The 16,008-nt window shown below is 44.7% G+C and overlaps 1 protein-coding gene across 1 annotated transcript in view; it reads right to left on the reverse strand.

Moving 5' to 3' along the window:
* Positions 1-13,596, reverse strand: part of SLC6A7 (solute carrier family 6 member 7) — a 25,100-nt gene extending 11,504 nt beyond the window's left edge. The window contains exons 1-4 of the mRNA XM_044659862.1: positions 13,564-13,596; positions 7,414-7,597; positions 2,028-2,159; positions 795-1,049 (exon numbers count right to left, since the gene is read on the reverse strand). Of these exons, the coding sequence (XP_044515797.1) occupies positions 795-1,049; positions 2,028-2,159; positions 7,414-7,597; positions 13,564-13,596 (604 nt within the window). The remainder of the gene's footprint in view (positions 1-794; positions 1,050-2,027; positions 2,160-7,413; positions 7,598-13,563) is intronic.
* Between the last annotated feature and the right edge of the window lie 2,412 nt (positions 13,597-16,008).

Here is a 16,008-nt window from a genome sequence, read left to right on the forward strand (position 1 = left end):
TTCCTTCCTTCCTTCCTTCCTTCCTTCCTTCCTTCCTTCCTTCCTTCCTTCCTTCCTTCCTTTTTTCCTTCCTTCCTACCTTCTTCCTTCCCTCCCTTCCTTCTGAGAATATTGTCTGAAATATTGGTTCCAAGCTAGAAGAGTGGTAAGGACTAAGCAACTGAGGTTAAGTGACTTGCCTAGGCTCATATAGCTAGGAAGGGTTCTGAGGCCAGATTTGAATCCAAGGCCTCCCGACTCCAGGTCTGGTGCTCTATCCATTGTGCCAACTAGCTGTCTTGTTGGTTGAAAATAAGCATTAAAAATTTCAAGGGAGGGGGCAGCTGGGTAGCTCAGTGGAGTGAGAGACAGGCCTAGAGACAGGAGGTCCTAGGTTCAAACCCGACCTCAGCCACTTCCCAGCTGTGTGACCCTGGGCAAGTCACTTGACCCCCATTGCCCACCCTTACCAATCTTCCATCTATAAGACAATACACCGAAGTACAAGGGTTTAAAAAAAATTTCAAGGACTTTATCTTAAGGGTTCTACCACTTTGGAAAGTCTGAGGACCACTATGCTACTGAATGAAGAGGTTGGACTACCGGGTTCCTAAAGCTCCTTTCTATCTCTAGGAGGATCTGGATCTAGGACTTGTCCAAAATTCTTGAGGCATCCCAATTCAGTGTCCTATGGAATGAAGGTATAGTCCCCCAGGGTTCTGACACACCAAAGGCTATGCCCCAGGGACCAGAGTAAGCAGGTGCCAAACACAAAGAACTCCTTCCTTCCCTCCTTCCTCCCACATTCCCCAAACCTTTGGCCATCTGGCCTGACCTCCAGTACTCCTCACTGGGGCTGACGGTATTAGAGAGGTTGATGGCTGTTGTGGCATTGGCTTCTCTCATTGCATGGTGGTCCAGGCAGAGCTCTGTGTTCCACCAGTTACCACAGTGTTGCCAGGGTAGGTCACTGGTTAGGGAGGCGAAGAGGTAAAACAAGACGTAGGCGATGATCATATTGTAGTAGATGGCCACCAGGGAGACGATGATGAGCATGGCCACGCCAACACCTGCAGAGCCCACATGAGGGAAGCAGTGGGTACACTTGCCCTTCTCCTTTCTCAGCTTTCCCTCTTTCTTGGCAGGCCATCTGAGTTGGGTTCATGACTCAGACGCCACCACCACCCAAAGGTCCACATCAACATGTTAACGGAATTTTGATATAGAAAGAGTGCTGAACTTCAATTCTGAGGACCTGGGTTCAAATCTTGGATCTGTCTCTTGCTAACTATGTGGCCTTAGACAAGATAATAAAAATAACTAGCATATAGATAGATAGCACTTTAAGTATGCAAAGCACTTTACAAACATTTTTATCCTTATGATAATTCTGGGAGGTAGATGCTATTATTATCTCCATTTTATAGATGAGTAGACTGAGACATGGGAGAGGTTCAATATATTGTCCAGGGCCACATGGCTGTAAAATATCTGAGGCCATACTTCAACTCAGTTCTTCTGGAATACAGATTTGGCTTTCTCTGTACTGGGCCATCTAGCTGCCTCCCTGCCTCAGTTTCCTTTTCTATAAAATAAGAAGGTCTAGATGGACTAGATGATTGGACTACATGATCTAATCACCCTTCCAGTTCTAAAGCTGTTATCTTGAAATCTTTTGTGAATCTTGACTTTTCCTAGTGTGGAAAATGGCTATGATGGGATGGCAGAGCCTTTTCTTTTCTTTTCTTTTCTTTTTTTAACCCTTACCTTCCACCTTAGAATCAATAAAACATATTGGTTGGAAGATGGAATAGTGGTAAGGGCTAGGCAATGGGAGCTAAAGTGGCTTGCCCAGGGTCACACAGCTAGGGCCTTTCCTAGGCCTGGCTCTTAATCCAATGAGCCACCTAGCTGCCCTCATGGCAAAGACTTTTCAAAGAGCCATTGCCTAAAGCTCAAGGCCATCATTCATCATCATCCTTTCAGTCCTAAATTGGTCTGGGTGGAAGAGACTCAGGGAATCTCTGCATTGTAAGTAAGGACCTTACCTTTGAAGAGAGGACTGATCTTCCAGACAGCAAGGGGGCCCAAGCTAGAGAACTGGCCAAGGGAGAGCTCCAGGAAGAAGAGAGGGATGCCACAGATGGTCAGCATGATGAAGTAGGGAACAAGAAAGGCACCTGAAAAGACAGGACAGGGGAAGAGAAGAGACCCCAGCTTTGCAAAGCTATGAGGAAATCTCTTACTCTGCACAGACAGCTATAAGAAGCCGGAAGTTTATGTGTTATCTCTGTCTTTCTCTCCCTTTCCATCAAATCTTTCTGCCTCTGTCTCTCTCCCTCCCTCCCTCCTTCCCTTCCTCCTTCTTTCTTTTTTTTCTCTCTCTGTTTTCTTCTCTGTGGTCCTGTTTCTATGTCTGGCTCTCTTCTTCCTTTCCCTCCTCCCTCTCTGATTTCTCCTCTTTTCCTCCCCCTCTTTTTCCCCACTCCTACTTCTCTCTGTGACTTCAAATTAGTTATTTCCTCTCTCTGGACCTATTTCTTCCTCTATAAAATCAGCAGGGTGGCCCAGATGACCTTCCAGCAGAAAGAGACTCTCTTCTGTTTGAAGATCCCTCCTAGCTCTGATAAACCAGGTCCAAAAGTCCATCCCACCTCCAATACGTCTTCTTAAGTAAGGTTTGGCTACCTTTGGGGTAGATGAACACAAACCAACCAACCAGACTTGAAGATAGGAAGCCTGAGCTCAAGCCGTGTGACCCTGGGCAGCTTCATCTCTCTGAAAATCAATTTCCTCATCTTAAAATGATGATGGTCACATTTGTATTTCTTTCTTTGCAGAATTATTATGAGGAAAATGTTCTGTAAATGTTTTTTAAACCTTTATTTTCTATCTTAATAATAACTCTAAGATGAAAAGGTAAGGGCTAGGCAATTGGGGTTAAGTGACTTCCCAGGCTCACACAGCTGGGAAGTGCCTGAGGTCAGCTTTGAACCTGGCCCTCCCGACTCTAGGCTTGGCTCTTTCTTCACTGTGTCCCCTAGGTGCCCTTGTCCTGTAAACCTTAAAACACTAAAGAAATAGAAGTTGTTCTTATTGTATCGGGCCTGTGTGTGTGTGATTTCATTAGTAAAGGGAATTTCCAGTGAGGAAACCCCCTTCTATCAATGCAGTCTGCACCACTGCAAACCAGTAATTTACGGTCTTAAGAGAATTGTTGGAGTCGCTGAAAGATTAAGTGATTTGCCCAGGGCCACACAGCCAATGTAGTTAGGAGGTAATACTTGAAACCAGGACTTTCCAACTCTGTGGCCAGTTTGCTATCCACTCTAACACATTGCCTCTCCCTCTTTACTCCAGCCAAGAGAGAATCAAAGCTGTTGTGGTCCACGTTCATCCTTCATTTTTGAAGCGAATCAATGACATCATTGAGTGATGTCTTTACTTGTACATGAATGGGATTTAAGTCCCATCAAGTCATCAAGTCCAGAGCTGTACAAAGTAAATCCGCTTCCCTCTTTCTTCCATAGTCATCAAAGTCCAGTGGCAAGACAAAAATCAAGACTGGCAATGGCCCAAGATGCAGCAAACGACCTTGGCATCTTGGATATCTGACCGAGCTCTAAGTATTCTATAGGTCCTGCTCCATCCACCTTCGTGGCCACTGAAACAGATTGCTTTCATCCACCCATTCTGCCAGGGGAAGTCTTCCCATGCTTAGGGTAGACATCCCCCTAACTCATGGACAGGTTTGAGGCTCTCAACCTGGTTTAAGCCATCTGCTGAGATGATTTGAATAGGATATGGCCACTGTTCCTGCTACAGCTTTTTGGAGTCACAGGTGAGAATTGAGTGTCAGGTGGACATCAAATATGGATGAGTAGCCCCAAAGGGCTCAGTAAGCCTTCATATCAGAGGGGCTAGTCCTCCCTGAAAACACCCCGTACACCCTGGGAACCAAAGGAGAGTGGTGTTAAAAGGAGAGAACAATTTGAAGTTAACTAGGTTAAAGACCATTTCAAGGCTTATTATGGAAACTCCTGAAGGACTTGGGATTTTAGTTAGGGGGTGTATCTTGGGGTGCTGGAAAGAATATTAGGCTAGGACTAAGACAGCCTAGGTTTTCATTCTGATTCTAACATTAGCTGTGTGACATGGACAAGTTGGTAAACCACCCGAAAATCTGGCTTTGGAGTCAGACAACCTGGATTTGAAAACAAGATTTTGCACATATCATTTGTGTATCTTTGGGTAAGTTTCTTAACTTCTCTAAGCCTTGGCTTGAAAAATCAAGAGGTTTGACTAGATCTTTAAGGGATCTTCCAGCTCTAATATGTTATGATCTTCAGATTCCTCACTTGTAACATGGAGATAATTTTTCCCACCAGTCCTTTGCCAAAGGAACCTTCAGTAGTTCCCTACTGGCTTCTCAATAAAGCCCACACTTTACAAAGTCTGGCTCCAACCTACCTAGTCAGTGTAAAATAGAAAATGGCAAGGTGGATTCCTGCAAGATACAGGGCCTGGAATTCTGGGTGAGGCTTGACCCTGTATCTTGCAGGAATTCCACCCTGCCATTTTCTATATTACAGTAGTCAGGTAAGCACAGTGGATAGAGCACTGGGTCTGGAGAGAGGACTACCTGAGTTCAAATTTGGCCCAAGACATTTATTAGCTGTACAACTCTAGGTAAGTCACGTAAATCTCATAATCTGTCTCAGTTTCCACAACTGTAAAGTGAGAATAATAATAATAATAATAATAGCACCTATGTCCCAGGGTTATTGTGAGGATTAAATGAGATAATAATTGTAAAGTGCTTAGCACAGTGCCTGGCACATAGTAGGTACTTCTTAAATGCTTGTTTCCTTCCTTTTCAGTCTTATCTTCACACTAGCCCTTCTGTGTATGATGTGTTCTAGCCACCCAGGATTTCCATCTGGATCTTGTCCTTCTGGATCTTTTATAATTAGTCACACTGCTCTCTCCACTTAGCCTTCTTTTTTCCATTGTTATCAATGGCATTCCCACCACAACCCCCATTTAAGGCAACTCAAATTTTAGCTCCCCCAGGAAGCCATCTCTGATCTTGTCAGAAACTATCTTTCCCTCCCTGGTGCTAACCTAAATTCTTGATTTGTACTTTTAATCTTGCATGATGGAATTTTATCTAACCTATGTTGCCCACAGATACTCAGCTCCTTGAGAGAAGGGACACCATTTTGTTTTTTTCTGTATCTTCTCTGGTACCAGGCACAGATCTCTGCATAGAATGAATCTTAAAGCACATTTGTTGAATTAAACCGATAGTCAATGAAGAGAGAAAAATGCTTCTCACACTACAAAGTCAGTCCTTTATCCTTCAAGCTGCAGGTGGGAGAAGCTTGGGCTCTCAGTGGGCCTAACCTTCTCCCACATAAATCCCAGTGGGAGACCAGGCAGGAAGCCAAGGTCCTGGAAGAAGCTGGCTGGAGTTGTCTCAGAAAGTTCAGTGATGAGCTAGTGGAGGCAGTGGTAGGTCCTTGATGGGGGCAGAGTCTTATTTTCATTTGACTCCTTGTATCCCTAGCACCTAGCATAGGGCCTGGAACAAAGTTGGTATTTAAGAAATTATTGGTGAATTGAATTGTATCTTCAGAGTATCATTGTTGTTTGGGGGAAGCCTAACATTTTAAGCTAAAACTCAAATTCTGTAAGCATTAAACTCTGACCATGTAAACCTGCTGAAGATTCCAGCTAGAGAAGATGTAAACAAGTACCTGCCCTATAGGAGCTTCTAGTCTAATGGAGGCAGGGGGATGGGAATATAAAATGTATATAAATAAGTCAATAGAGGGCAGCTAGGTGGTCCAGTGGAAAGAATTCCTGGCCTGAAGTCAAGAAGACTCATCTTCTTGAGTTCAAATTTGGTTTCAGACATTTATTAGCTTGGAAACTATGGGCAAGTCACGTAACCTTGTTTGCCTCAGTTTCCTAATCTGCAAAAAGTGAACTAGAAAAGAAAATAGCAAACCATGCCAGTATCTCTGCCAAGAAATACCCAAATGGAGTCTCAGAAGAGTTGGACATAACTGAATAATAAGTAAATACTACAGCTAGGCAGCAGAGTGGAGAGAGTGCAGGGTTTTATAGTTAAGAAGACCTGGGTTCAAATCCCACTTCAGACTCTTAATATGTTATGACTGGGTGAATCATTTAGCCTCAAAGTTTCCTCATCTGAAAAATGGGTATAATAATAGTATCCACCTTCTAGCATTGTTGTGAGGATGATATATATACACACATATATAGGGCTATACTAAATAATTGCTGGTTGTTGTTATAAATGTAAGGTGATTTTAAAAGGGAGGAAGCAGTAGCAACAAGAACTTGATTAATTAGAAAGACATTTGAAATTTTATAGCCCAGTCTTTTCATTTTGCAAACAGAGAAAGTCTTACAATGATGTCATTAGAAAGTTTTCTGAGGGGCAACTACATAGCACAGTGGAAAGAGCACCAGGCATGAAATTAGGAGGACCCAAGTTCAAATCTGATCTCAGACACTTCCTAGTTATGTGGCCCTAGGTAAGTCACTTCACTTCAGTTGCCTGGCCTTTGCCCCTCTTATGTCTTACAAATGAAATTAAGGCAGAAACTCAGGGTTGAAAGAAAGAAAAAAGAAAGGTATCTGAAATCTTATAGTCACTTCATTTCATAGAGGGACCAACAGTTCTAGAGGGATCATGACTTGACTTGCCTCAAGTCATCCAACCAGGACCAGAACTAGAACTCACTAGGTTTCCTCAGTCCCATTATCTGAGTTCTTACCATGTGGCCATGCTGCAAAAGAGGGAACAGAGCAAGAGAGGAGAGGAAAAGGAAGAAGGGAAAGAATGACAGTTGTTTTCTAGGGCTCCAGCCTTCTGCTACAGAACAAGAGTCAGGAGAAGGCTGAAAAAGTCTTGTGAGCTAGAATAGACAAGGTCATGCCTGGGACCCAGCTGTCTCTACCCCTTCTATTCCTCTTCCCCTGCCCCCTTTTCATTCCCCTATTTAAAATTGCTTTCAATTGAGTAATTATGGAATGGACAGAAATCACATTTTATTTTACTGTCCCCACATCCTTTGATTAATAGATAGACAAACAGAGAGACAGACAGACAGAAAGACAGAGAGATGATAGACAAATAGACAACAGATAGATAGCTGATAGACAGACAGACAGACAGACAGACAGATAGACAGATAGATAGATAGATAGATAGATAGATAGATAGATAGATAGATAGACAGATAGACAGACATTGGGGAAACAAATAGAAGCAAGACTATCCCTTCCCTTGAGGAGGGTACTTTATAATGGGAAAAGACAACATAAAAAAGCGATCCACTTGGGCCACTATGTCAGCATGACCTCATCCAGGGACAAGAATGTGTCATGTAGCCCCCCTACCTCCTCCGTTGGTGTAAGCACGATAGGGGAAGCGCCAGACATTGCCCAGGCCCACACAGTAGCCAATGCAGGAGAGAAGGAAGTCCAGCTTCCCTGTCCAGTTTCCGCGATCTGCAGTAAAGTCTACTTCCAAGTCTCCATCACCCTGATCACTAGGGGTCATCAGTAGATCTGGGGTCACAGGCTGCCAGTAAGAAATACCAGAAGGATGAGGTAGAGTAAAAAGAAATTCAAAGGGTCAAGCCTAGCCTCCCTCTACCGGCCCCCCCCCCTTCCCCAATACAGTAGGAAGAGAGCCCTTATTACCTATAGGTGGTTTGGGTCAAATCAACAAGCATTTACAAAGTATTCACTACATGCCAGACTGTGATAACTGCTAGGGATACACAGAAAGGTAAAGGCAATCTCTGTCCTAAAGGAGCTTGCAATCTAGGAGGAGGCAATGCAAAAACAACTATGCTCTGACAAGACACATGTCAGATCCCTTCTCTTGCTTCATAGGTTTCTGAACACAAGAATGATGAGAGCTGGAGTAACTTATGGGATGTTGGTATTAAGGACAGAAAGGAAGGGAGAGCAAAGCCATGACGGATGTCTGGAAGAGAGAGAATTTCTCCTGCAGACCTAACTGGTGAGGAAAGTGGTAATGTATTGCTCATCTTCCCCACCTTATGTAAAAGAGAATAAAGTTATAAGAAAAGCTTAGTGTCGAGTCAGGTCAAAGGTTTAAGAAATTTAATAATAATAATAATAATAATAATAATAATAATAATGTCTCCTTTCTCATTATGTTGCCTAGGAAAATTCATTGAGAAAGCACATCAGATTATAATTTCAGTGCTCAATACTTATCGAGTTGAATTAAATTTTGCCACCCATCTGCTACTTAGTACTGGTTCTGATAGTTCCTGGGCATTCACATCAAATGATAGATGTGAAGGCACTGATGGGGACATGGTGATGGTGGGAGTGAAAGTGGGGATTGAGTAGTTATTGGTGTGTGTGTCTTATCTCCTTCCAAAGTTGTAAATTCCATAAGGTTTGGGCTTATTTTCTTATTTACAATATCTCTATCAGGGCAGTTTCCTGTGTAATAATCCTATATTACATCTGTAATTATAGTTGAGAAAAGAAGGAAAGACGAAAGGAAGGAAGAGAAGGAGGAAGAGGTGAAAGGAAAGGAGGGAAGGAAAAAAGAAAGGAAGAAAAGGAAATAAGGGAGGGAAAGTAGGAGGGGGGAAGGAAAGGAGGAAAAAAGGAATAGAAAGGAGGGAAGGAGGAATAGAAGGAAGGAAGGAAGAAAGAAGGAAGGAAGGAAGGAAAGGGGGAAGGAAATAAGAAAGGAAGGGAAGGAGGGAAGGAGGAAGGGAGAAAAAAAGGAATAGAAAGAAGAGAGGGAGGAATAGAAGGAAGGAGGGAAGGCTTATTGTTTTATTTTTCTTATCTCTCCTGAATATTCTCTTGGTCACTTACCATGGGGAGATGCAAAGTTTATTATTACCAAAACAGACAGCCAAGTGACTTTCAATAACTACTGACCCAAATGACTCTTTTTCATCCATAAGAAAATATTGAGGACCTCTTTCATAATGGTATTAAAAGAGATGAGGCAGGCAGATATTCCATTTCAGGCTATCTTTACTATGATACACTTGACTGGAATGTATATATATATATAGATGTGTGTGTGTGTGTGTTTATCGTGTGTATGTATGTATATGTGTGTGTTTATTGTATTATTCGTCGATTATACTGTTTGGCTCAGTACAGTGAAACACTGCCTTAAAATACTGCTCAAGTGTCAAAATGGCATAATACTTCTAGGAAGGTTTAACAGTGTAAATAACTTTGTTTTACAACCCTCTGATTGTTAATATGAAGCAAAGCATAAAATAAGGAGAAGTGCTTGCCAAAAGCATTTGGCATTGTCATAGAGAAAGCCCAGCAGAGTTCATGACAAAGAGGGGATTCTCTCTATGATTTTGGCCGCAGATGACATTCTGCTGATTGCATCAAGCCTTGGAACACCGCAGAGTCTCCTAAGTGAGATCCAGGATCATGAAAGGCCGCCTGGCTTAATTATCTACATAGGAAAAACTAAGTAGAAAAATAATGATTAGTGACCTGTCTGGGATATGGAATTGGAATGGGTAACCTATTGCATTCATCTACCACTGTATACATCTGGGACTAACACTGAAAATGACAATGAGCTAAGCCCAGAATCAAATAGAAGGAGAATAAGATGGATTGCATTTGGGAAACTAAAAAGTTCTCCTAACAACTCATCTTTCTCTTTGAGATGGGCTACCTCTTTTTTTCCCCTTTTACCCAATACTTTTTAATACTGTGTGGTTGTGAGTCATGGAACACTGCATTCTCCAAAGAACTGAAAACTGAGGATCTCCCAAAGGGCAATGGAGAGGTGCAAAGTGAATGTGAACAGGCTGAAATACATTATAAAGATGTCATGAAAGCAATGTACAAACAGAAAAAAACAGAATAGGCTTTTCATGTAGCGAAAATGAAGGATAACCAATGGACAGATGAGCCTGTAGACTCAAACCATTGGTACCCATGAAATACAGAGTATGTGAGTGGTCTTCCCATGGTGAACTTATGAGATGACATAAAAGAGGGTCATAATATGGATGGATCGAAGTTAATATATCATTGAAGGGAATAACTACATGAATGAGATTGAAGGTTTCCTGGAATAACGAATGGGGAATCTCTCCTTGCACTATATTTTGTACTTAATTTTCTCCTGTGACTTCATTGGTAAAGAAAGCTCACTGGGGATATTCTCTTCCCAAATACAGATCAATAGAAACTTTGCAATTTATAGTCTTAGAGGGTTCCTTGGAGCACTAATGACTTGCCTAGGGTTATATGGCCACCATGAGGGGAACCTGAACCTAGGCTGCCCTTATTGTCCAGGCTAGCTCTCCATCTCCTAAAATGTAGTATTTCTTACATGGATTATAATCTCCTGAGAGTAGGGACTGTGTTTTGCCTTTCTTTGTATTCCCAGCATTTAGCAAAGTGCCTGGTGTGTGGTAGGTGACCAATAAATGTTTACTGACTGACGAAGATGGCAGAGGCACTGATGGTGATGGTGACTACGGGTGGTACCACTTTTGTTCCTCCTGGCGAATGTGAGAGTAATCCTTGATAATTGTTGTAGCAGCTATTCCAGAGGGATAGCACTAGGGGTTAACCATTCAACAGCTCTTCCACTCCAATTTGTGGCACATGCATCTGAGTGACTTCTCCAGCTGGGCTTAGATCTGCTAGAAACCAGCCCCCTGCCAAGCCCTCAGCACTCCAGGCCTGCTTCCTATCCTTCTGCCTGGCTAACCCTCTTCTAGGACTTCTCCTTCACAGCTGAGCCCTGAAAGCAATAGGAAAACACCAGGCCCTGATGGTGCTTGGCTAGGGCAAGAGTAACTGCTTAGCAAGAGCGGGTAGAGTTTGCAAGATGCCAGGTGGCCCAGCACCACCCCAAACCCCCCTCTCTGGGGGCACAGGCAGCCGGAGAAACCAGCTAATGAGGCCGCTCTCCCCACTCCCTGGGAAGAAGCTGCCCTTTTCCGCTCTGTTTCCATGGTGACAAAGAGTTCCGAGAGTAGGATGCTTGCAGCTCATTTCCACCCTCCCCCACCCCACCCCATTCAGGGAGAGGTCTGTCCCTGTTCCAGGGAGGAGAAGGCGGCCTAGTGATGGGACTATGGCCCGGGCCTAGCCACCTGGATCCTCCCCTTTGCCATGGGCCTAATCCTCACAGGCTGGCCAAAAGAATGAATTCATATATAAAGGAAGAAGGAAGTCATTATAAAAAATAGGACAAGATCAGCCGTGCAATAAATAAATCCATTAGCACATAGGCCCATGAGGGTATATGTGTGTCTATATGTGTGATTTGAAATCTCTTTAATACTTCAAAAGAACTGTGATTTTTCTCTCTGCCAATGTTCCCTCTGCTGGCACAGATCACAACCTGTCCAAATCTCACTAGATAGTTTCATTGAGTTGTCATGGCCCTTTCTAAAATAAAATAAACAAAACCCAAACAAACCGCCACATTGCTCGGTGGCACACCTTCTGGTGATGAGTGCGCCTCTACGCTCAGCTAGGCTGACTGGTCCTCACATTGCAGACACATACACAGTCCTTTGCCAGGCCCATAAACCTTTCTACTTTGGCAAGACCTACACAAGAGCTGACATTACACTGGCATCCACCATCTCCATTCAGTTTATGTGACAGGTATATGTGAATATGTCTATGTAGACATAGCTGTCTCTATGTATATAAAATATTTATCTCCCCTCCTAGGAATCACACATTGCAAGGGGCATGGGATCCAGAACTCAGCTCCTAGAACAAACTGCTTCAACCCAACTGTGTTTTTCTGGAAATAGTCATCTGGCTTCTTTCTAGCCTAGGATACTGTTGGTGGCTGATGACTGGGGATTTCTGGAAGGAAGAGGTAAGGGGGAGCTGGGTAAAGAGAAAAGGGAAATAGTAAGAGAGTAGCTTCAGGTTGAGGGAATGATATAGAAAATACATAGCTCTGTATCTCTGGATGCCAGCCCCACTGCCCTTAATATTGATGGGAATGGCCTTGGAGCTCAGTCATAGCCAGGTATGTGCCCATCTTTCTGATTGGGAAGGGATTAGGGGAAGGGACAGGTAAGATAATGAGGGGGAAGAATATAAACATTTGCCTCTGGGAAGTCAGACCAGTACTTTCTCTTGGTTGGAAACTGACCCAAAGTATGAGAAACTTTCTTGTTCCATCCTGCCACAGCCTGAGGATCCTCTCCTAAGGTTAAATCTCATAAACTCTCTTCCCATCAAGGTATTTTTTCATCAGATAGGAATATAGAAATATAAGGCAGACTGCCACTTTCCTTTTATTGATCCCTCATAGTAGAATGGGAGGAATATTGAAATTGGGGATCAGAGCATCTGAATTAGAATATCTGATTTGCTGCTGACTATTCCTGTATCCTTGCAAGGATATCTTAGCATCCCCTGGGTCTGGATTTTCTCAGTTATGAGTAATGGAGTTAACATGTGAAGAATTTGCAAGACTACTGTGGGGGGCAAATGAGATATGCAGGAAAAACATTTAGCAAACCCCAAGAGGCTTTGTGAACATCAGCTATCATCTTAAACTCTTCTGCCAAATTGATGCCACCAGTAACATTAATGTGAAGAGGACCGGGTCTGGAACCTGACCTAGTTAGATTCTGTTTCTTTCATGTTCCGTATTTCTCAGCTCCTCTGGCTTCTGCTTTTCTCATCTTTGTATTCTGCTTCCCACCCCCTACTGTTTCCATTCAATTTCCCCCTGTGCTTACTTCTAACTCCCCTGGTCTTTCTTCCTCAGTTTCTCTTCCATCTCCTGCTCTAGGGCTTTCTCTCAGTCTTCCTAGCCTTAGACTGGAGAGGGGGAGGGGAAGGCAGGTCAAAGGGAGCAGGTGAAGGACAAATGCTTCCGATCCTAGGAGACAAGAGAGCTGTCTGGCAGGGATGATTAAAAGGGTTCCCTCTGCAGGGATATTCCATGGATGCTCAAGGATGATCCAGGTCTTATAGGGCTTACCATTTTCTGGATCCCTGCTCTCTCTGGTCCAATGCCCAGAGATCTGGGAGCAGGATTGAAGGAGATAGGTTTTAACACCCTTCCCCACCAACCATCAACCTGCAGGGTGTAGAAGGATCCAAAACACACCTTTTGTTGAACTGGGGGATTTTGTGTGTGTGTGTGTGTGTGTGTGTGTGGTCTGGCCTTCCTCCCCTCTCCCCCCAATCCAGCCACACCTCCCAAATGCAAATGCTTGTTCACTGGGACAACCCCGAAATCCCTTGGCCAGGCTCCGTTAGTGTCTACCCAGATCTATAATCCCGTACTTGACCCTTAGAAAGGAGCCCACCTGTGTCTGCCAACACGGCCCGTCTTCGCAGAGTCATCTGAGCCAGGCGAGGGCAGACAGGCTGGCTGGCTGTGCCAGGGGCCTGCAGCGCCCCCGAGGCACGGACAGCCTCAGTCCTTTACCGGGGCACCCCTCCCTTTCCCTCGGTGCCCAGGCGCACAGTCCTCAAGCGCGCCCAGCCCCGCCGCGTCACGCTGCCTCTTACCTCGCCCAGGTGGGATGCCTGGCGCCGCTTCATCCTGTAGGGCCCGGGACGGCAAGATGCTCCCTCGCACGCCTCCGGTTCCCGCCCCCTCTCCGATTCCCCCCGCGCTGGAGGCGCAGCGTGCAGAGAGTGCTAGGCTCGCGGCTGCTCGGGCTCGCCCGCCTGCCTCTGCCCGCAGCGCCCGCGCCCGCGCCCGCTTGCTGCCTGCCTCTCTTTCCGCGGCGCACGCGCTGCCGCCCGACTGCGGGGAGTTACTGGCCTGGCCAGGCGAGGGAGGCTCTGGAATAGAGCAACGGGCTAAGGCCAGCGTGGGGTTGACGGGTTCTGGCTGGGACAGAGAAGGATGGATGCATGCTCACTCCCCCATCCCTGCCCTGCCCCACCCGGCTTAGAGCTTCCCCCCTGGCTTGACCTGGAGGGAAATGGGTGTCTCAAGCCCACGTTTCCAGAGGCTGGAAATCAAGAGTCCCATATCTGAGTCTTTACCTCTGCCACTGAGTGACCCTAGGCAAGTCACTTCATTCCCTCAGAGTCTCCATTTCTTCTTAGGGGGACGAGATGAGTTCCAAGATTCTTTCCAGTTCTAAAAAGTCCAAGAAAACATTGGCACAGTGAAGAAGTCAGAACAGGCAAGCAGCCAACTGTCTGACCCACAGCCAGACAAAGAAAAACAGCAGTTGAGATGTGTCTGAAAGTTACACCTCACAGCTCTTTCTATAATTGGCCACTTACACCAATGAGGTAGGCTCCGCCACGCTGGGCAGAGAAGCCTGCCTCACCTCTGACACCTACAAGCTACATGGGCAAATTTATCCTCTATAGTCTAGGAGACTCTCTTTCCTCATCTTGGAACAAACCTACCTCATAAAGGACTACCTTCCAACCCTGAGGGCCCCAACCTTCATCACATAGACAAGGAATGAGCAGCAGGGCCTTCTTCAGCACCCTGTTAGTCCTGGTCTCTACCTTTCTTTGCACTTTAACGTCTTGAATTAATGCTATTCCTCCTATGGTTATTTAGGTTCTAGAACTTAGTCCTCCTTCCCAGACTTTATAGTTCTAAGTTCCAGAGAGGTCTTCAGAGACCTTGGAGCCCATCTTCTTCACTTTATAGATAAGGAAACTGAGGGCCAGGGAAATTAAGTGAGTGTTTGAATAGAATAAGGTGGAATTGGAGAAAAGAGGAAGAGGGACCGAGTATCATTCATCCCAGGATTCATCAAATGATAATCAAAATTTTTCCTCATACTTTTTATAATTTTCAGTTCTTTCATAGCCATTGTATTCTAAATCCATCTTATGGCCTTTGAAGGACAGAAGTTCTTTTACCTATTTTACAGACAAGGAAACTGAGGCTGAAAAGTGAATGAAAAAATTTGCCCATGGTCACATAACTAGTGGGTAGCAAAGGCAAAACTTGAATTCAGATCTTCTGATTACCAACCTATTATTCTTTTCCAATGTAGTTCACCTAGCATTATGTCAGACACAAAGTAGCCTTCTTTAAGTTTGTTAAACTCTTTTGCTCTTCATACGCTCACCTTCCAAATGTTCAGTGGTTCTCTTGGACCTTTTTTATCCAAAATTGCCACTCAGCACAAATTTCTTTTCTCTACTTTTTTCTCTATCTCTTCCTTTCTCTGCTACTGCTCTGTGTGTGGGCATCTTTGTCTCTGGACTTTTTCTCTATGCTCACGCCAACTGTGATCTCAATCATAACCACATCATTTGCAGATTGTTCCCAGATCTACATTTCTAGCCCTTACCTTTCCCTTGAGCTCTAGTCCTGTGTTTCCAAATGCCTACAGGCATCTCTACTTGGATATGGAGGCTGCATGCCACCCCTCTACCCCGTGTTCAAATCTGGCCTCACACACTTACTACCTGTGCTATTTAGCTGCCCATATCTTCTTCATAACAGGCACTAAATACATATTGGGTTTTTAAAAGTGGAATTGAGGGGAGGAAGAAGGGCAAGGAATTTGTTTGGGGGGGAGGGGATAGAAGAGGACAAACCAGAGGCCAGGTACATGTGCTTGCATAATCAGGGCAAGGCTGGGCATGGGAGGGCCTGCCAGCATCTTTATGGCCTCTTCTGGGCAGCACCTGCTCTGTGCACTCAGGCGCCAGTTGTGAGGGGCCCATCACTGTTGGGGCACTCAGGGCCCAGCGCCCAGCACAGAGGACTTTGCCCTGTGCTGTGCAAACATTGGGCAGATAGAGTATGGGCTATAGAATGTCAGGTGGGTCAGGATGTATCTCCTTACCCCACCTTCTTCTACTGACTGCCTCTTTTCTCTAACCATTCTCTTCTTTCTTTCCCTGCCCGGGAGCACCAAGCACAGTTTAACTGGGCATTTTCTAAACCTGTTTTAGCCAGCCCTAATTAGTGGGTGCTAATAAAGGGCTGCTGGGAGCCACTGAACATATGTCTAGGAGTGAAAT

Source organism: Gracilinanus agilis, chromosome 2, assembly GCF_016433145.1.
Source record: "Gracilinanus agilis isolate LMUSP501 chromosome 2, AgileGrace, whole genome shotgun sequence".
In the NCBI taxonomy this organism is placed as follows: Eukaryota; Metazoa; Chordata; class Mammalia; order Didelphimorphia; family Didelphidae; genus Gracilinanus; species Gracilinanus agilis.